Consider the following 22,042-nt stretch of genomic DNA (forward strand, 5'->3'; position numbering starts at 1 on the left):
TATTTTCATATATTTAATTAAGATTAACAACTCAATTTCAATTTATGTAATGAAAATTTTCTTTCTCAAGTGCAAAGAAACTACTTTTAAGAGTTGTTAAAGAATAAATTATTAAAAAAAAAATGGATTTAAATAAAATTAAAATCAATATATGTATAATTAATCGTGTTATAGGTAATAAAACAATATATTTTAAAGTTAATAATAAATCCGAATTGGTTCGGGTTGGTTTAGGCTATATTAGGTGAACCCATGAACCAACCCAACCCATAAAATTTTCATTTATTTGAACCCAACTCAACTCAAATGAGTTGATAACCCAACCCAAACCGCACGGGTTGGGTTGATCGATTTTTTCGGGTCATCGGGTTTTTTGAACACCCCTATTTGTATCATCGGATAAGTATTTCATAATTAAAAAAAAAACATTAAACTCTACATTCTGAGGGGCTTTTATGAAATCTTAGCCTTCATTGAAGATATTAATAGTTTTTCAAATTTATCTAATTTATCTTTCGATTTAAAATTTATTCATTTGTAGATTATAGTTTGGATTAAAATTTTTAAAGTGATAAAATTTAAGGTAAGTTTGTTTAAATCACTTTTAATACTTATATATTTTTAATATTAACCCTTTTTAGGGTAAATTTATTGGAAATATTGAAGGAGAGGGAGAAATAGAAGAAAAAAAAAAAAAAAAAAAAAGGAAAAAAAGAGAGGAGGTTCTAGATAAATTTCAAAAATAAAAATGAAACTATATTTAAAAATTTTTAAAAATATCAATAACCTCCGCTTCCAAAAGACTGATATTACCGCACTTCTGAATGAGCAGCTTCCAAGCTTCAATGAAAATATGAATAAGTCAGTTTCATTATTCTAATTAATGAATTTCCATATGAGATCTTCTATCCGTCCAGAGGTCTCCGTCAGAGAGATCCGCTCTTTCCATACTTATTCCTTCTGTGTGCTAAAGGCCTATCCGCTCGTCTGATCAGGGAAGAACCTCTCTCTAATTTTTATGGACTTAAATGACCCGTTTGGTAACATTTTTCATTTCCTATTTCTTGTTTTTGTTTCTCATTTTTCAAGAAATGGACTTGTTTGATAACTGTTCCCGTTTCTTGTTTCTAAAAATTGAGGAACATTCCTAAAAAATGGATAAAATTTGAGAAACTACACAAATTTCTAAAGTTTCTCCTTATTTTATTTCCATCTTATATTAAACTGTTTCTATTATTTAACAAAATGCACCTTTAGCCTACTAGTAGCTTTGCATGTCCACAATTTCCTTCCACCTTTTAGTCGTATATTCAAGTCTTAAGATGACTACTTTTATTTTGTTTTGTTTTTTTTATATTTATTTCTATATTTCATGTTTTATTTATTAATTTTATATTTACAAAAAAAAAAAAATTATATTTTAATTTAATTTTAAAATTTAAAATTTTCCAATATATATTTATATATTATTTTAATTTTCATTATGTATGATAATTTATTTATATTTATTCATTATGTTCACTCCTTCCTGTCATTAGGGAAAGTAGACAAATTGCTCCCTTAATTGCTGACTTCAAGTCTTGAAAAAGGGGCCCCTCCCCCTCACTGGCTGAAGATGGATTTGTTTATAGTAGAACCATAAACAGGTTGTTCATTGGAGAATCAGTGAGACTTATGGAGAAAGAAGTAATTATAGGGGTAAATGGTAATTTTAACCCAATTATAATTATGAGCAATTTGTGAAGGATTGACTTAATGATGACTGGTTATATCCATGGACATAGAAATATATCTACAGTGCGAAGAGTACATGTGAATTTTTAGTGAAGTGATCCACAGTTAATGAATGTTGATTAATTTAATGAAAGAACTTAATTATTTTTAATTTTGAATAATTGGAGCTTCTAATCTGTAGGTCCATTAGGTCCTTTCGCTAGCTCAATAAAGGTTAAATAGGATTGTTAAAGTTTTGGAATAATTTGAATTGTTCAAATTACAAGGAAAAAAATAAATCGTATGTGACTAATATAATGTATATGGATATATTATATTATAAAGCTAATTTTAAATATGATTCAGAGATTAAAATGTTTGAATATGATTCAAATATTTAATAATATAAATGAAATTCATGTTATTAGAAACTATAGGTTAAAGTTAATGTGAATATGATATACATTAAAAGTATAAGTTATGAGAGACAGATGCATAAGACCGTGATTCTAATGTACTATTAAATATATAATATTTAATTATTTAATTATGATTATTAATTAATTTGATTAATTAATATTTATTTATTTATTTAAATTAAAAATATTTTAATTTAAATAAATAAATTAATTAAATATAAAATAATAATATTATAATATCCTTGCAGTTACAAAGGTGGTTAGTGGAATGGTTAGTGGAGAGGGGTTAACTTCCCTTTCCCTCCTTTTTTTAGATTCACAACATTCAATGAATGAAAAAAGGGATCTCCTCTCTTTAAAGAGAATTCTCTCTACCCTAAAGAAGGAAAGTTCTTCTTTTTCTACCTTCACTAATTCCAAAAGGGCTCCTACAAACCACATTTTTCGACCGCGAATAGTGGGGTTTTCGAGTGGTGCTGCCCGGTGGTATCCGTTTGGGAGTTTCACTGTCATTGGAGGAAGATTTCTTGAAGAATGGTCTTCAATAGGTAAGTGAAAATTCCTTTATTTTATTTCAAATCATGCTTAACCTAGAGTATAATCCTCTATTTTTTGGGAGTTTGGGAGTTTGGGAGTATAATCCTCTATTATTTTATTTCAAATTCCTTTATTTTATTTCAAATCATGCTTAACCAAAAAAAATTCCTTTGGGAGTTTCACTGTCATTAAAGCATGCTTAACCTAGAGTATAATCCTCTATTTTTTTTCCCTGTTGATTTTCTTAAACGAATTTTGATGCACAAGCATTCATGCACTTCCATTTTGGGATTCAATCCCTTCAATTGGTATTAGAGCCAAGTTATGCGTTCAATTTTCATTTTTAAAATACACATAAAATTTGTAATATCAGTCTTTTGAAAGCAGAGGCTAGTCTAGAGGGTTTGAGTGTGATTGAGCGACAGTGATCTAGTCCCCCCCCTCGAGATGGAATTTGATGCTCTCGAAGTTATTAAGTTTTGAATGGAGATGATTTCTTTTGTGCTGAGATTGGGTTTCTCATCGAGGACATTGTTTTGGTTGGGAACATCATGAATGTTGGCCAGTTTTGTCATATTACTTGAGAGGAGAACAAATCTACTCATAATATCGTAACTTTGGTCTTCTTTCAAGGTTGGGTTTTGTCCTGGAAAGATGGTTTTCCAATATATGTTCTTCCTCTACTTCTAAAGATGTCTATTTAACTTGCGGGGTCGAGGCTTCTGAATGGGGTGGAGAATCCCCGATTAAATGGGGAAAGGAGGAGGGAGCGGGGATAGCTTTTTTTTATTTCTCCATTGGCTAAATGAGGACGGGGATGAGGATTATATTCCCTGCCCCCACCACAGTTTTGAAGGATCTCTTAATGAAGAGCATCCATAAGCGCGTTCGGATCTTTCCGATTTCATTGTGACTGAAATACAACACATACATTCTAACAGATAATTATGCAAATTAACACTAATTAATGACATGCTTTGATAAATAAAAACAAGGGAATGAGTTCTCATACCAGTTGAAGACTCTCTTCAATCTCGAACTTAAATGCAGCGGATGAACCTCTACGAACTCTATCGCCCAGCAAAACAGTCGGTTGCGGCAGCACGATCGTCTACACAAATGACAGCAACACGAACAAGCACGAATAAGTAAGAAGCGGGGACGACACTACCAGTTGGAGTCCTTAGTATTCTCGGAGTGAGAATCCAAAGTGTGGTCTTTGGTGAATTTGGTAGGGGTCGGAGGAAAGACAGATCGTGTAGATGATAAGCAAGTGGGAGAGACGAAGATAGCTATCGTAAAGCAAGGATGCTTATCATTTAAACAAAGCTACACGATCGTGTAGGTTTTACTAAGTGATCGTTTAGTAAAAAGTATACGATCGTTTAGAAAATGGGTCAACTAAGCGATCATTTAGAAAAGCTAAGTGATCGTTTAGGGAAAGGGAGGCGATCGTTTAGACGACGAGACTCTATCGTATAGGCTCTTAAGCTAGGCGATCGTTTACGTTTCCACATCGATTGCGAATTTTTTAACTTTTTCCAAAATGAAACAAAATTTTATTTTATTCTTCGATTACCATAACTAAACACGGATGCTCCCACTAACGCACGATTGAGGAGAATATGTCGGCCAATTATCTCATAATTAACCAATATTATAATAAATGAATATAATCATATTATATTCTTACCCTATAGTTTGATATCACATATCTACTATAGTAATTTCTCCTCAATTTAATATAATCATATTTATATCTAATTTCCTCCAAAATAATGTATCTCATACATTTAGCCAATTATATCATATATAATTAACCAGTTCAATTATATCATATATAATCGAACTCTCTCTTATCAATTTGAACATTTCAAACTGACCCAAACATTGATTTTCAACTTTACCCAAGCTACCTAGGGGACCTATTAGACCTGTGGCTTGAAGCTCCAACAGTACGTGAATAGCTAACTAAACTCTTTAACCACGAGATCCACCATTTGTTAACTGCCAGACATTCTACTAAAAACCAACAGTTGAACTCTTCTTACCACAGATATATTTCTGTGTCCATCGAATATAACCAATCATGAATACGATGACCCTTCACAGATGCTCGTAAGTACAACTAGGCGAATTTACCATTTTTCCCATGTAGTTACATCTCAATCCATAAGTACCATTGATTCCTCTGATGAACAATACAACATAGTCCAACTATGTGTGAACACCTATCGGGCCAAGAGAAGGTGTGTGGCACCACATTGTTCAAGCCCTGGAATCAGCCCTTAAGGGAGCTATCTATCTACTTGCCCCTTCTTCGGAGAAAGAGTGAATTCCATCTTGTGTAGTTGAGTTCCCAGCTCCTAAATCAGACGAATCCCCAAAATGGTAGGTTTGAATCGGCGACCTGGCCACTCGCACCCATACAAATCAAAGGACTGCCCTCAATGGCAGGAGTTCCCAACTCACTCAGGATTGAGGTCATGTTACCTATGGTCATCCTAGTTAAGTGAAGTCTTTGTCATGAACGATGTTATATAACGAGACGTTAACACTTTGTGGTCAGGTCTTATACAAACTCTTTGTATAGGACGCCTTCACTTGCATATCCCCTACACGAATGATTAGGATCAGACCATCTGTGACAAGTTACAAACTTGTGACCATTCCACGCATCCGTAGTGTTTCCAGGATAAGTTTTCCCTCCTATATCCATATACTACAGATCATTTTGGTTATCACTCAAGACATGATCCACTTGTATGTTACCATATACATGCTTAAGTTACATACAGATAACCATAGATTTTTATGTTTATTGGTTTGTGGTAAAGAAAATAAAACATACAACTGATCAAAACCAAGATGTGAAGTAAATATCATATATTATACAACACAAGCGTTCGTACAAACAATTTACAAATTAAGGACACGAGACTTAGGGCATCAACCCCAACAACTTTTCCACCCCGTCCCGATTACATATATACATACATACATACATTATACAGACATATACACATGAAATCATCTTCACACATATATAAAATTATCTCCTCAATTTATATATATAACTCGTTGTGAGTTAAATCAGAATGAGTATTACTTACTTACTTACTTAATTATTTATTTTTTAAGTTGAGATTAGAATATGTTGTTCTAGTATTTAAATTTTAATTTTTAGAACTTAACAAAGTTAAACATTTTAATTATATCTTTATCCATATGAGAGAGTCATTTAACTATTTTTTAAACCCAATCTCTACGAATTCCTCGTAGGGAGTCTCTATCCCGAGAGAATTTCGCAGGGATGGAGAATGAAATGCGATAGCAGGTACATAGAAGGGAAGCTATGCCAAATTTTCCCACGGGGCCCGTCTTAAACGAGGCGGGAATTCTCCAATTAGGCGGAAAATGAGGGAGGGAGTGGAGGCAAAAAATTCCCCATGAGCTAAACGGGGACGGGGACGGGGAATGCATTCCCCGCCTCTGCCCCCGCCCCGTTCCCGCTCCGATTAGCTTCTACATATTTATTTAGTATAGTTATCTAATGTTATGTTATTATTATTATTATTATTATTATATAAATATTACATTTAAATTTCAAAGTTGATTATTTATTGGAAAAGATAATGAATATGTTTAAATTGAATATTTAAATTTAGATTATATATATGAATAATTTGACTTATATTTATTTATTTCTACTAAAAAAATCAATTAGCTTTTTAGGCCAAAATTTGAGTAATTTATCTTTAAATTCAAATTATCATGTAAAACTAATCATAATAAAGTTAATTATTTAATTAAATCATAATAAAGTTAATTATTTAATTAAAATTTGCTGTTTAAATTAATTGGTTTTTTACAAAAAAAAAAAGTAACGGGAAAAACGGGGAATCCGATCCCAACGAATACTCCGTGGAGAATTTATGGGGAACGGGGACGGAGATGAAGAATGACATCCCCAACCCCGCCCACAGACATCCCTATCTATCCCTAATCCTGTCCCACCATGGACATCTCTATCTCCTTCCACATGGGTTTTAGTATTATATGCTACTTCAAAAAAAAATCTAAAGAAAGTGGATAAAAAAATCAAATAATTATCTACCCATTTACAAGTTTCTAAAAATAGGTAGATTTTCAACTATGTGAAGTGTTTTTTAGGGTAAAAATGGATTTTATCCATTGCTTTCAATATCAAGACATATTTGACAAATGACGACATGTCGCCTTCTCGTTTGAGAAGACGATGCGTCGTTCGTGTTCAATAAAAAGAATGTCGATGGATATAGCGAGGTTCTATTGACCCCTCTCTCTGCCGCCCAAAATTCTGGTTTTCCCCTCGAGAATTTTTTCGTATCCGAAGACGAAGAACAGCGACAGTACCAATTCAAGAAGAAGAAGAAGAAGAAGGAAGATTTTGAAGGGATAGAGTTTGCCAGAGAAAGAGGAGAGCAAAGATGAAGACGACCAAAGGGGGTAAGGTGATGAACCCTACGGATGCTTATCGAAAGGAGCTTCGTAAGAAGGAATTGAAACGGGTAATTGTTTCTCAGAGCATTTATTTTTTGATTTTCGCCCCTCACTCGACTCCTTACTTCTACTAATTTATCTCATCGCTGCCGTCTTCGAACCTCATTTGCGTTCATCTTTTACTATTGCTCGCCTCAGTGCTGTGATTTCTGTATATTTTCACGCTATTAATTAAATTCGATGGGACAATTTACTTTCTAATATTTTTATACATGATATGTTGGATACGAATACGACTAATCCTACACTGAATTAAGATATAGTGGCTCGTTTTGATGCATTCAGGGACTTGGATTTTTTTTTATATAGTCTTCCAACGATAAAGGTTGTTCCTGAATTTGGATTTAGGGTTTTAGATTGGTGAGATATCACAGGATTCTTACAACTGATTTGGCTTACTACCCCGTCAATTTCCTTTAGGATTCATTATGTAAGACGAGGACTAAATAGAGACCCTTCCTAAGAATAGAGAAGGGTCTCCTTAGAAGTGTATTTCCACTGCAGTTACACTTGATTCAAGTTGATGTCTCTTACGTTCTTACTTCAGTCCTATAATTTCCTTTGAAAATAGATCTTTCATAATGAATTACGAGATTCAGAAGCTTTATTGAGTTTTTCATGTGGTAAGGAGTATGTGAAGGAGATTGCCATCTCATACTCGGAAAATTGTCAATTTTCCATGGAGTTGCAGGGCCTGGATATTGGCTTGAAAGCCACGGCCCTCGAGTCTAAATACTTTGGGAGGTTCTCTTTTTTGAAATGATTAGTGATATGGATGGTTCACAATTATGAATCAACCTTGAAGCAGAGGAGATCCACTTGGACTTGTATCCTAGACTCTTATGGAACGATTTTGAGTCCCAAGTTGGGAAAAGGGTAGGAAGATCTGACTTAGAGGTTCTTGGTATTTGGCATGAACTTTAAGCTTTGTGCATTTTAGGAATTTAGGAATTCAAAACTTGCGAGGTTGAAGTTATTTGTGCATATTAGGAAAAACTAATATGTTTGTGAGCCATGTAAATCCCTTTGCTTTTGGCCTTCTTTTAGTTATTAGTGTTTTTTTGATGTGATTGTCAAAGATCGGATTCAAATCTATAACCTCTAATTACAGCTGTTATGTGTGCCTACCAGAATAAGAAAGAAAGAAAAAAGGTACGAGAGGTGGGAATTTTGAAGAAAGATCCTGATGCAATCAAGGAGCAAATTCAAAAGTTGGAAATGATGAGTAAGCCACAATCTTTATGAACTCTATTTACTTAACTGCTGATGGTTCCTTAAGTTTTCTTTGTTGATTTGAGAGGCCTATATCATTATCTTGATTCTTCATGAGCGACATCAAGATATTTGGCCTCTGGCTTCTGATTTTCCAATTTTATTGACGTCAGCCTTCCATTTTCTATTTTCAATTTTATTGTTTGTAGAGTACATGTTGCTTTCACATTTCAGCTCATTTTTTTTTTTTTTGTCTCTCTGGTGTTTTATGCAGAGGCTGATGGTGCCCTCGATAAAGCTAGAAAGCACAAGAAAAGGCAGTTAGAAGATACTCTTAATCTTGTATTAAAGAAGAGGAAGGTAATTTTGTATTTAATAATATCTTGAGAAATATAATCAATTAAAGTTATTTTATCATTAACTATGACTCAAGACATAATTGTTGTGGAGAATGAGAAGTTGATCCTGTGTAAGATGATTATTTATTAAAATGCACACGTGCATGCACTTGTGAGCTTTATTTTAGATTTTAACCTATGGTCCTCTACTAGCATTCAGTGAGTATGTTACAACTATTATGTGAGATAAGCATTCAATATAATCGACTATATAGTTTTCCTTTAGTTTACACATTGACAGCAAGCTTTGTTCCCCGCAATCATCTTGCCACTCTCTATTGGACAGGAATATGAAGATAAAATGAAGGAAAAGGGTGAAGTCCCAGTTATGTTCAGGTATAAATGGCTCTTTTGCTCATTATTGGTGCTGTTGCTCTTCATGCAGTCATTCTTTTTCCCTTTTGGATATTTACCATAGTTTATAATTTATATTCAAGCACTGTATTCTGTCTTCTGGTCAGTCATTTGGGACCTCCAAAAAGACGAACGACTGAAGAGGAAGAAGAGAGAGCGAAACATCCAAATCCTGAAGTGAGCAAACTCTAATTGATTATCTGCACAATTATGTTATTCCTTATGTTGCAGTTCTGGATTTTATTTGACACTTCTCTGCCACTTTAGGACTCTGTTTACCACCATCCCACACTAAATCCCACTGGAGCTCCACCACCTGGGAAGCCTCCAATGTTTAAATCATCAATTGGTAAGTTAATTTCCTGTTCAATCTTGTAGTAGAACAGAAATTTACATGGGTGTTCTTATATTTCTATCTTCCATTGAATTTTTTGTCTGAATGCGAACTGTAGGACCAAGAGTTCCTCTATCTGATGCTTCTACTAGTGGTGTTGCATCATCCTCGAATATGGAGCCAGAGGATGTTCCCTTGGCTGTACCTCCACCTCCCCCACCCCCTCCTTTGCCAGACTCTGTTAAGTTGGGTTCTGCTGATGGTCCTGCTCTACCTGATTCCTTACCTTTACCTCCGCCGCCTCCATTGCCACCTAAGCCTGTAGTATCAAACTTGGGTTTACCATTACCTCCACCACCTCCTGGACCTCCACCAATGGAACAAGCAGGTCGCTCTCCCTTTTTGCTGCCTCCATCTTTGCAGAAGTCTAGTATGATGCTCCCTGCTGGAACCAGTGAAGGTGAAAAGGAGAGAAGTCAGTCTACAATTTTGGATGACTCAACCTCCAAGGTGCCAGCTCGGGTAATTTCTCTGTTTTACTTTTTGTTAACATGGAATGAAATTGAAAGTGGCTGAGGCTGTCTACACCGTGTGAGATAAATTACACAAGCCTGGCTCCTTGTTTCTTTAGTTGATTTGTCTGGGCGAAGAAAAAGCAATCTGCATGTTGCATATGTTTAATTACAGAAACTATGGGAGTAATTAATAATCAATGTTAGCGAGCTAAGATTCTTATTGGTCTCATTCATTTAGGTACCTACTACTCTCCCGCCACCTCCTCCCCCACCTGGGATGCCACCAAAACCAGCAAGTGATCAGTCTGAAGGTGTATCAGGTGATGAGGAGACAAATAATTCTTCAGTGACTAAAGATGTTTCTAAACTGGTTCCTCCACCTCCACCTCCAAGACCTCCTCCAGTACCTGGGCCTTCATTGATACCGACCTTGCAGCCTGATGTATTACCTCCTGGAATATCTCGATTTCCCCCACCTCCACCTCCACCAGATATGCGGCCAGCATTATCCGCACCTGGAGTCCAACTCCCGCCTGGAATGATGGTCCCGTTAATGGCAAGGCCACCATTTGGGCCTCCCCTTGGACCTCCACCGATGATGAGACCACCTCTTCCTCCTGGCCCTCCTCCCATTTTTCATGAAGATGACCATAATGCACATATGCCACCTGTCCCTCAAAAGCCCTCATATGTTAAATCTGCAGCGTCTACTGTTGTTAAGCGTCCACTAGCTCAACACACTCCAGAACTTACAGCAATGGTAAGACGACTTATTTTGCGATTCTGGTACAATTTGATTTTAGAATTTGTGGTCATTGATGCTAGGAATGTTAGGGTTCACCATGGCTATCACTTATTATCACAAACTTGTCCTCCATTAGCAAGTTTAATATAAAATATTCCAAGCTGGCAGTTGTTATATATGGCTGGCAAGCTCTCAGGGCAAGAGATACTATATGATAAGGACAACAAGGGAATATATTTCAAGAGGCTAACTATAATTTTTTATTAGCTAGCTACTTTTATTTATTTATTTTTCTGTTAGGTAAGTTTAACACCATATATTGATCAAAAACAGAAGAGCACTTCCCAAAGGTCTTAGGGATGAGGGTTCCTCAAGTCTGATTTGAAGAATTGACTACAAAAGACCTCCCATCTAAATTATTCAGATAATTCTGTGTGTTAAAAAAAGAATTGCGTAAAGCACTCAACGTAGAGGTTATAAATGGTACATTTGCCGCCAGGGAAAAAAAAAGAAAAAGAAAAGAAAGAACCCGCTTGAAGAGAACTCAACTAAGAACAGACGCATATTCCCTTCTTTACATAGCAACCAGATGAGGGCTCTGCTTGCATTGAATGCTTTCCTAGCTTGAATATTCGATTTTCAACCTGGATTCAACCTAAATTAAATTTCTTATAGAATTTCATTATCGGCTAAAATTTCTTAAATAACTTCACTAAGGACCTTTTTAAATGTTATTGCATTAGGTGAGTGAATTGGAACCTAGTCAAGGACAATTTTATGCTTTCACACCTTATAAAGGAATGCTCCTGTAGCCCTCTTGAACTAATGTTCTGCCTACCCGAGGATGGAAGTATGATAGAATTATGATTATTTAACTAGACATGTCATTATACAATGATGTTTGCCTGTATTGTACTAATGTAAGTCCACAAGTGATCTATAAATATCAGTGTTTAATTAGCAGTTCCACCTAACCAACATGTAATTTGATCCATGGCGTTTGGAAATTAGAAAAGCTTCACTGTACAAATTAATCTTATTCTGCTCTAACCTCAGAAATATATCAACTTTTCTCTGACATTCTAAACTTATATCATACAACTTCTTCAGGTTCCTGCATCAGTTAGAGTGAGAAGAGAGCTAGCAGCACCGAAAGCTAAACCGAAACCTTCTCCGCCAACTACAGCAGCACCGTCCCTGCCCACAGCTCCAATTGTAGGGAAACCAGAGTTGGTCGGCTCGTCATCAGCCCCAAAGAAACCGAGTATTGATGACTCATATATGGCATTTTTGGAGGACATGAAAGCCCTTGGTGCTCTAGATGGATGAGTTCTTGAATTGGTTTATGTGGGAAATTGTAGGCAGCAAGTGTATAATTGAAAAGGAGGAGAAACAAATGGCTTGTACTTCTCAAGAACTGACCACAATTTGGAGATGATCAGATCATTGCCTTCTATCTTCAAGGTCTGCTTTGCTGCATCAAAGGGTAGACATATTTACCTGCACTAGTGGCCCTGCTGCATTTCTTGATAGGGGCATTTAACTTAGAGGCCTTATATTGTGTCATGTAGACATTTTTATACTTTTGGAAAATTGGAAATTGTTCATCAGATTTCATCTCTGAATAGATGCCAAGCTGATCATTAACTTTTACTTTCCAAGGAAACTTGGCCTTTTCTGTTTTTTTCCCCTGAAACTGTGCAACTGACCGTTGAAAATTCAAAGCAGCTCTGAGTTTCTTCATTTTTGAGATTTGAAAAAATTCTATGAATTAAAGGTATTTCGAAAATTATAACTTAGCTCTAAGCTTAATTAATTTATCCTTTCAAATTGTCTATACTGAACCATTATTTTCTCATCATCACGATCTTACTGGACTTTCGCAAAAGAACAAGGCCACTAACCTTAGTGCTCAATAAAAAATTGCTGGGTCACAGCTCAAACCGTCCAAATTACAAAAATATAAAATGGTTGGATTCTTTTGTATAACCTGAACAATTTATAATTAAGATATTTCTACTAATCATGATGTTTAAATGAGAAGATTAAGCAGTATTAGATCATTGTTAATATATTATGGACAAAGAATCACATGACATGATGTTTTTCAATCCTCAAAATGATAAGAGGCAAAGTCAAACTGTGTAGTCTTCTGAAATTGGAGCTATTGAACTAAAAAAAAGCAATTTTTTCAATAAATGGAAAGAGAGAAAAAAGATCCTCCTTTTTTTTTTCCCACAAACTTTTGACAATTCCAACTATTCGTCACGCCTGATGTCAATCAAATCATAGTTGAAATTGTCGAATTTCCCTAATAATAAATCCAAGTGGGTTCCTCTAAAATTTGAAACTTTTGTTCTTTCGATTCACTTTTTGGTGCAGTTGGTTCGGAAAACACTGGGTGGAACACAATGGCGAGCCATATCCAAATTCAATTCCCAGCTGAAAACCATTGGATTTCTCAACAACCCTATTCAATTAAACACAGGAGAGTGCCGGTAAAGTCAACGACACAAACTTTTTCCCGTTAATTCAATCCTTTGGTCTTCATTATATCTATTCGTATGAGTTGAAAAGAAACACGTCGAAATCTCGATGAAGGGGATGCCATGTAATTTGTAATTTATCATTTCTGGAGAGAGACAGCGAGTTTTGAAAATGGGTTTACTTCCAGAAGCTGGATTAAACAAAGTCCAAATGGTAAAGTGAAATAGAAAAAGGATGTAGATGGGTTCCTTCTAGTGAGAGAAGGGTATGAAAATTTGAAGTCAGTCATGGCCACCATGTTGATAACTTCAATTTCTTATGTTTTCACATTATTTTCTTTTAGCTTGAAATGCTGACATCCCTTTTTTAAGCCTATTTACAATAGGGTTTTTTCTGAGCTTAGCCAGAGAGATGAACTAAAGAGAACTCTCTCTCTCTCTCTCCCTCTTTTTGTATCTCTCTTTCTTCTTGTTTAGTGCTATGGAACGTTTTATCAAGGTCATCCTCTTTCTCTGTGGTTTGCTGCTGTTTGTTCATCCTACAGTTTCACTTCCCTTGTGCTCTGATTCAAGTAGGTTCTTGTTCTTCTTTTTTTACTTGGTTTGATGTTTCCGATTCTTCTGTTTCAAATTTCAATACCCTTTTTTCTGTTTTGGTGCTTCAGTTTCTAGTTTGACATCTTGTGTTTTTCTTTCTCTGTAGCGGCTCCCTTTACTTTGAACACTACATTGAAGTTTTGTCCTTATAATGGGAGTGTTTGCTGTAACTCTACACAAGATGGGGTTATACAGAGACAATTCCAAGGGATGAATATTTCTGAACCTGCTTGTGCTTCCCTTATTAAATCCATCGTCTGTGCGGTAAGACCTGATGATCCCCTAAAGAGAACACATAATTTCCTCTTTCTTCTATATATATTATAGCTGATTGTTCTTGTTATTATGTCTCTTTTTTAGCTGGTGCTAGAATAATAAAATCTCGTCTGGCTGAAGCTTTTGAGGAGGTTCTGTAGGAATTATGTCATGTTGTGATAGTAACTAAGGCATTGTATGCTAATCATTTTTTTTGGTTTTTGGTTTTTGAAAACTAAGTCTGTAATCACCACTTTCATGTATTGATTTGTGGGTTTTGTTGTTTATATTTTAGGAATGTTTACCAAATCCGAGCCAAACTTTGAAGGCTTAAAAAAGTAGTTTTTAAAAACTATTTTTGTTTTTAGAATTTGGTTAAGGTAACCTTCATATGTTTACATTGAAAATATGAAAACTATGATCAAGAAATTGTGTGAAACAAGCATAAGTTTCAAAAACCAAATGGTTGACAAAGGGGGCCTAAACGATTTGGGAAGAAAAGTTAGTTTCTGCATTCTCTCTTTCCATCCTTTCTTCCATCAGTCTTACTCTTGAAATGCATAATTCTTGTTTTTGATAATCATGAGTGGAGGTGAGGATTCTTATTCCTAGATAGAAACATCAAGTCAAATGACCTTTACATCTGTTGAACCATCATCAAGATAAAAAGCATACAGCTATTCTATTCACTTGATGTTGCAGAAGGACATCAAAACAAGGTTTTGGGATGAAGGCTGTGATTATAGTTTTTCTACTTTTGTTAACAAATAATGATTGATCTCAGCTTTTTAAGCCTAATATAGACATTAGTTTAAGTTGTTGATTACTTGGACTTGCTTGATGACCATCTTGCATGTTATTTTGCTTGTGGTATCAGTATCTTAAGCCTTTACCAATTTTATCTTCCTTACGATATATTCAGAGGTGTGATCCATTTTCTGGTGATCTATATCAAGTCAATTCGACACCCAGGCCGGTTCCTCTTCTCTGCAACTCCACTTCAGAGAAATCACCACAATCCAACCAAGCAGCTACTGACTTCTGCTCTACAGTATGGGATACATGCCAAAATGTAACCATAGTCAACTCCCCCTTTGCCCCCTCGTTACAGGGTCGAGCTGGAGTACCTACTAACTCCAGTACTAGCAAGCTCTCAGATCTATGGCAGTCAAAAGCTGATTTTTGCAACGCATTTGGTGGAGCATCCAAGGAAGAATCAGTCTGCTTTGTTGGTGAACCTGTGTCCCTTAACAATACTGAACTTCCTAGCCCTCCAAATGGCTTATGTCTTGAGAAAATTGGGAATGGATCTTACCTGAATATGGTGCCCCATCCTGATGGATCTAATCGTGCATTCTTCTCTAGCCAAGCGGGCAAGATATGGTTGGCAACTATTCCCGAGAAGGGGTCGGGAGGAGTGTTGGGGCTCGATGAATCTAAACCATTTGTAGATTTAACTGATGAAGTTAACTTCGACACTCAATTTGGCATGATGGGCCTTGCATTTCATCCCAACTTTGCACAAAATGGAAGATTCTTTGCTTCTTTCAATTGTGACAAGGTTAAGTGGCCAGGGTGCTCTGGACGATGTTCATGTAATTCTGATGTTAATTGCGATCCTTCCAAACTACCATCTGATAGCGGATCCCAACCGTGTCAGCATCAAAGTGTTGTTGCAGAGTACACAGTTAATGGTAGTGCATCCCAGCCTTCATTGGTATAAAATCTCTAGAAACTACACATATTTTTGTATGTTTACTGGGTTGTAACTTGTGGGCTCTAAAAAGGAATGTCAATTTTTATTTTCAGGCAACAACTGCAAAGCCATCAGAAGTAAGAAGAATAATCACGATCGGTCTTCCATTTACTGCTCATCATGGAGGACAGATACTCTTTGGGCCAGATGGCTATCTTTACTTCATGATGGGGGATGGTGGTGGTCAAGGTGATCCCTACAATTTTTCCCAGAACAAGAAGTCATTGCTTGGGAAGATTATGAGGCTTGATATCAATAACTTTCCAAGTAAGTGTTAAACGTTTACTACTTTGAAGTTGCTTCCTGTAAGAAATTTTGGTTTTCTGTACAATCGCTATTCTCTACGCATTCTGCTACTGCAGTTGGTGGCGTTGGAGTGTTGGACCTTTTTAATATAACTGTTAATGTCAACTTCATCTCGACCATTCTTCAGAAAATACAAGGATGCAATTCCCCTCATTCTGTTCTCATATATGGTACAGGTCCAGAAGATATTGATAAACTTGATTTATGGGGAAACTATACTATTCCTAAAGATAACCCATTTGTTGAAGATCAAGGAGCACAGCCGGAGATATGGGCTTATGGATTGAGAAATCCTTGGCGTTGCAGTTTCGATTCAGAAAGGCCTTCCTACTTCATGTGTGGAGATGTTGGACAGGTTCAAATTACACTGTTACACTTCTGTACTGAGACGTTAATTAAAATAAATCTCAATAATAGTTCATTCAAAAGAGCAAAATTTTAACCTCCCAAATTATGCTGGATGTTGTAGCAGTTCAAGTTCTACTAGAGTTTGAACAAACCTGTTGTTTCTCCAGGAACAGAGTTATGAGTAGTGGCATCTGGATAACCATGAATACATTTACGTTGGAATGTTTGTATTTTCTTATGCTACTCTTAATGAACAACACTTCACATCACTCTTCCTGTTCTTTTCTTACAGGATCAATACGAAGAGGTGGACATCATCACAAAGGGCGGAAACTATGGATGGCGCGTTTACGAAGGTCCTCTAAAGTTTGTTCCAAATTCAGCCCCTGGAGGATCCACACCTGTAGATTCCATAAATCCGATCTTCCCAGTGATGGGCTACAACCATTCTTCAATGAACAAGAATATAGGTTCTGCATCAATAACAGGGGGCTATTTCTATCGATCTAAGACCGATCCGTGTATGTATGGAAGGTACGTACGTATGTTTATATGTTCAAGAGTGTCTGAAATGACATTCTTCAGGAAAAAAGAATCATTTCAACCCAGTCTCATTTTGTTGTTTTTAAACAGGTACTTGTATGGAGATTTGTATGCTTCTGCTATATGGTCAGGAATTGAAAGCCCAGAAAACAGTGGGAACTTTACCACAAATCAGATTCCTTTCAGTTGTGCACCTGATTCTCCCATACCTTGTGGTTCCACTCCAGGAAGCTCTCTCCCACCTTTGGGTTATGTCTTCTCATTTGGTGAGGACAATGACAAAGACATTTACATTCTAACCAGCAGCGGAGTTTACAGGGTCGTCCCGCCTAGTCGTTGTAAATACACTTGCTCGTTGGAAAATGCGACATCAACAGTTGGAAGCTCCGGTCAAATGCCGTCCCCTCCTCCATCTCGTGCAAATCGGTTGACGAACTCATGGAGAAACCTGGTGCTCCTACTCACTTATGTGCTGCTTCTGCTCATGACTTGTAACTGATTTGGAAGGCTAAAAAGTTTTTGGCAAGTTTTTTAATTGTTGTTCTGGATGGTACATTATGTGTAAGGTTGTGTAACTTGAAATCAAATATGAAGATTCCTCGGAGGGAACAGCAGCCATTTACATCATAGGAGAATCGGCTTGAAGATTTGCTCAAATAAGTTTTATATGCAGTGCTTGTTTAAAAGTTAAAACTAGATCTTATTAACTGTTATATGAACTAATATTTCATTCACTAATGTTATGAATCCTGCAAAACCACAAGCTTCCTTTCTTTTTCCCTTTATTTCAACATCTCCCATAACCAGATGTCTGCCCTAGAGAAACCGTTTCTTCGATGTCGGAACCAACTTTCAAAGAATTTCTTGATTGAGAAGATATGTTGAGTTATGTTTAAGTATATAAAGTTTGATTATTTAGTAAAATAGAAAATATACTATACATATCTTAATAATATGTTTTAAGGTTATAGTGCATTCATAATATTTTACTTGGTGTGAAATTATATCAGTTGGGTGAAAATTTAATTTTAAAGAATAAGAGAGAATTGACTTTTGGTTGGAGAATCCCACGTTGGAAAATTTTGATTTGGAAACTCCCTCATGTACTCTAATCTTGAGTTTTGGGTTTTGGGTCTCGAGGAGTATCTATGTTTTGGAGGGAGTGAGGAGATAGACCAATGTGGGTTCGATGGATGTCTCACACGTGCACCTCCGTCTGATTGGACGAGGCGTGTGTGTGATTATTAATTTTAATAAAAATATTATTATTTTATTATTATTATTTTTATTTTTTTTAAAGTAGAAAAAAAAAACAAAAGAAAAGTCCTCCTGTTCGCGTCCGCGCTAGTCCGCTTCGTCCGTGCACGTTCTGAGGCTCTCTGCCTCTTTCGCTCCCTACCATTCCAAGCTGAAGGCCTATAAAAGGCGTGGCCTTCAGCAGTTCGAGAACACAGATTTTTTCATTCACTCCATTCCAGTGTTCTCTTTTCCTCTCCTAATTCTTCTATTTTTGTTTTTCGAGCAGTGGGTTAGAAAGGGTGTGTGTTCCGGACATTAACGGTGCATTTCCGATTGAGTTTCTGGGTTTCTTTGGCTGTTTAATCCTGGGGATGACATGACATTTTTCAGACCTGCTTGCACACTTGGGCAGAGCCACAACGTAGAGAGCGAGCTCTTCGACAATGAGTTTCTGTTTTGCAGGTTTTTGCTTTTTGCTTGACCGTCGTGCCTTGACCATTTGCTATTCGTCGTTCTGAGGGTCTTGCCATTTCCAACAATATCTTTTAACAAATGTTTAATTATAAGATGAGAGTTTCGAATCACTCTTCACAAAAATGTGATTATAAGCGTGTTCGGGGTGGTTTTCAAATGGTCAAAATTACTTGTGTCATTTTTCAAATCACATTTGTGTAAAATTATATCTTTAACAAATGTTTAAATATAGTGGACATATCTTCACGTCCTATGCCATCATGCCATTAAGTTGAGATCTAGCTTTTTCAATCTTAAAGTGTGTTTAGAATACCTTTATAAGTAAATAAATTAAATGTTTTATGTGTTTGATAACCACCTAAAATAAATTTTGAAAAAAGAATTAGTTTATAAAATAAGTTGGTTTAGAATAAACACTTGAAACCAACTTTTAGAACAATGAATTTTGAGTGTTTAATGGTTAACATCACCTTCATTTGTAAGAGAAACTCTGGCAACCGCCGCGGGCCAACCTCTAACCACCATTTCCAGTAACTATCGTCGCCACCAACCTCTAAGCATTGTTTTTGGTGACTGCCGACGACCACCTCCGACGACTACTTCTGTCGACCTCCATCGGTCAACCTTCGACCACCACTTCTAGCGACCTCCACCGGCCAACCTCTAGTCACCATCTCTAACGATTGCTACCGACCATCATTTCTGACGCTTGCAGGTCAACTTCGGCCATCACCTCCACAAAAAATTCTTTTAGTCATTTGAAATTAATAAAAATAGTTTTAATATATAACAAAAAACACTTTTGAAAAAGAGTTGTTAAACACATGTATGTTTTTATTCTAAGGAGTTTTTTTTATCAAAGTGTTTAAATGAAAATACATTTTCAAAAATATTTTTACCCTAAGTCATTCAAAACAGATCCTTAGTAGTTCAAATAAGAAGATGAGAGCTTTCAATCACTCTTACAAAAATGTGATTATAGACGTATTTGAAGTGATTATGAAATAGTCATGTTTTAATATTTTAAATTACTTTTGCCATTTTTTGAAATCACTAAAAAACTTGTGTTGAATTATTGAAAAGAGGGACATATATTAACAAGGAAATTCCATTTCACGAGACCATTTGTTTGAAAATTTCTCAACATGCATTTAAGTTCAATATCGACTTCTCACATGTTTAAAAATCTGCCGACATGAATTTAAGTTAAAAAAAAATAATTATTACCTATTAATAATATGTATAATTAATATACAACAAATACTATTGGTATTAGGTAACAACTATTACCTAATTTGGTTCCTCTTTTCATTTCTATATTCACTTTCTTCCTTCGTTTTTCTCTCCTCTCGTTTATTTATTTATTTTATTTATTTATTTATTTTTTTTTGGAAAAGCTATTTTTTAGTACCAAAATTTTGAAAAATAGGTATATTTGGGGCTTAAATCAAAATATATATTTTTAGTTATTCAATATTTTAGAATACATGTATTTGGTTCCTCAGTTTTAGAATGTATATTTTAGTCCTTCAATTTTTAAGAATAAATTTAAAACCTCGTTCAAATGTTTTTTTTTTTAAATATTTAAAATAATTATATGACATTTTGGTTTGCAAAAAAAAAAAAAAAAAGTTTTTAAGTAATAATTTTAGGGAGGAGGGATAATTTCTTCTAATTATTTTTCTAAGTTAAAACAATAAAAAAAAAATAGTGCAGGGGCTTATTTTAAAAAAAATTTAAGGATAAAAAAAGACATTTTGAAAATTTAGAGACTAAATACATCTATTATCAAAAACTCGAATATTAAAAATATATGTTTGAATACTCATGAATCAAACACATATTCTCCAAAAACTTGAAGGCTAAAAAGGTAATTTTTTTTTATTTTTATTTGGACTATTTTCCATAATTCTAATAAAAGGAAGGGGAATTGGAACGTATGACAAATTTTAAGTTCTGGTTTTAAAAAATGGCAAAACTGGCAAATAACAAGATTTATGACAACTCACGTGACATGCACATGACCATGAATTTTCAAATCCCTATTTTATCCTTGTCTAGTTCATAGCTTTTGTTACACGGTAAGTGTAGAATTACAATTTTGATTTTAATTTATAATATATCTTTAAATTTTATATTATTTTATTTGTTTTTTTATTATTTTAAATTTGGATTATTTTTTTTATCTTGATTAGGATTTTACTTAATATTTTATACATATTATCATCTATTCAAATTATATATTTTATTTAAATTTTATCATTTTTGTATTTTTTAATCATATTTTATTCATTATCATCTTATTATATTATATACCATTAATTTGTCTTTTTGACAAATAAATAAGTATCCACTCTTGCAATCTTGTTGTTTTTGCTATGCCTCTACAACGAGTTAGGTTTGTTTTGTGGTTGACGGAGTTATAAATATAGTGTAGTTGTTGAAACTTAAATGAAAATGGAATTATGAATACAATGTAATTGTAAGTACACGAACTCCCTTTCTGATTTTTCTCTAACTACTTATTGAACTAATCACGATAAAGAAAAACTTCATGATTTCTCTCTTCAATTTATATTTGAATTTATCTATTATTATCAAATTTGATTTTATCCAATTAACTTTCAATTTGTTTAAATCTTTGTTACAAATTTAATTGTATATAGATATTTTTTTCATTACTTTATACATATTGTTATCAAATTAATTTGATATTTTTTCCTTCATATTTTCAATGTTTTCAATTTCTCATATAGAAATACGTAAAAATGACTTGTTCTACTTAAAAGGAAATAATATGATTGGGAATTAAACTTTAAATATATGAAACATATGAATATATATATATATATATGTATGTTTTATTTAGTTTAATATTAATATTAATATCATTATTATTGTTACCATCATTATCATTATCATTATTATTTATTAAAATAAGATAATAAAACACCCTACATCTCATCTTCTTCTTCATCTTTTTCACTTAGCCGCCCCTCAAAATCTCTTTTTCTCCTTTCGAATCTCATATCTGCAATTGTTGATTCAACAACCCTTTCTTGAATTCCATCATCTTGGCTAGTTTTTAACGACCACTCTTGCCAGGTCGTCGACCTTTTTTGGTCGCACACATATTTCCTGTTTTTGTTTTTACTTTGAACATCGTTTTAAACAATAGCACTTTGGGATTGATAATGTTTAAAGTTTGCTTTCAAGATCCTAGAACAGAATGGTCACATGGAATGAAGACAATGAAACCCCTTACAACT

At 34.7% G+C, this 22,042-nt stretch overlaps 2 protein-coding genes across 4 annotated transcripts; both read left to right on the forward strand.

The window, feature by feature from the left end:
- Positions 1 to 6,967: 6,967 nt before the first annotated feature.
- On the forward strand, positions 6,968 to 12,430 carry LOC120083416 (protein EARLY FLOWERING 5). Its single transcript, XM_039039174.1, has 9 exons — positions 6,968 to 7,219; positions 8,343 to 8,436; positions 8,698 to 8,783; positions 9,108 to 9,157; positions 9,283 to 9,352; positions 9,443 to 9,524; positions 9,628 to 10,031; positions 10,263 to 10,784; positions 11,880 to 12,430. Exons 1-9 carry the CDS (start codon positions 7,139 to 7,141, stop codon positions 12,096 to 12,098), a joined length of 1,608 nt encoding a protein of 535 aa, XP_038895102.1. The 5' UTR covers positions 6,968 to 7,138; the 3' UTR covers positions 12,099 to 12,430.
- A 627-nt stretch (positions 12,431 to 13,057) lies between these two features.
- On the forward strand, positions 13,058 to 17,820 carry LOC120083129 (HIPL1 protein-like). Of its 3 annotated transcripts, XM_039038693.1 has the most exons (8): positions 13,058 to 13,267; positions 13,733 to 13,827; positions 13,959 to 14,116; positions 15,030 to 15,824; positions 15,917 to 16,130; positions 16,346 to 16,524; positions 16,810 to 17,051; positions 17,151 to 17,559. In XM_039038693.1, exons 2-8 carry the CDS (start codon positions 13,737 to 13,739, stop codon positions 17,557 to 17,559), a joined length of 2,088 nt encoding a protein of 695 aa, XP_038894621.1. In that variant the 5' UTR covers positions 13,058 to 13,267; positions 13,733 to 13,736. The 3 variants fall into 3 exon arrangements, with proteins under 3 accessions (XP_038894621.1, XP_038894624.1, XP_038894622.1); XM_039038696.1 differs by lacking the exon at positions 13,733 to 13,827 and having other exon boundaries at positions 13,066 to 13,267; positions 17,151 to 17,820; XM_039038694.1 differs by lacking the exon at positions 13,058 to 13,267 and having other exon boundaries at positions 13,737 to 13,827; positions 17,151 to 17,820.
- Positions 17,821 to 22,042: the final 4,222 nt, after the last annotated feature.

This window comes from Benincasa hispida, chromosome 8, assembly GCF_009727055.1.
Source record: "Benincasa hispida cultivar B227 chromosome 8, ASM972705v1, whole genome shotgun sequence".
NCBI classification, from domain to species: domain Eukaryota; kingdom Viridiplantae; phylum Streptophyta; class Magnoliopsida; order Cucurbitales; family Cucurbitaceae; genus Benincasa; species Benincasa hispida.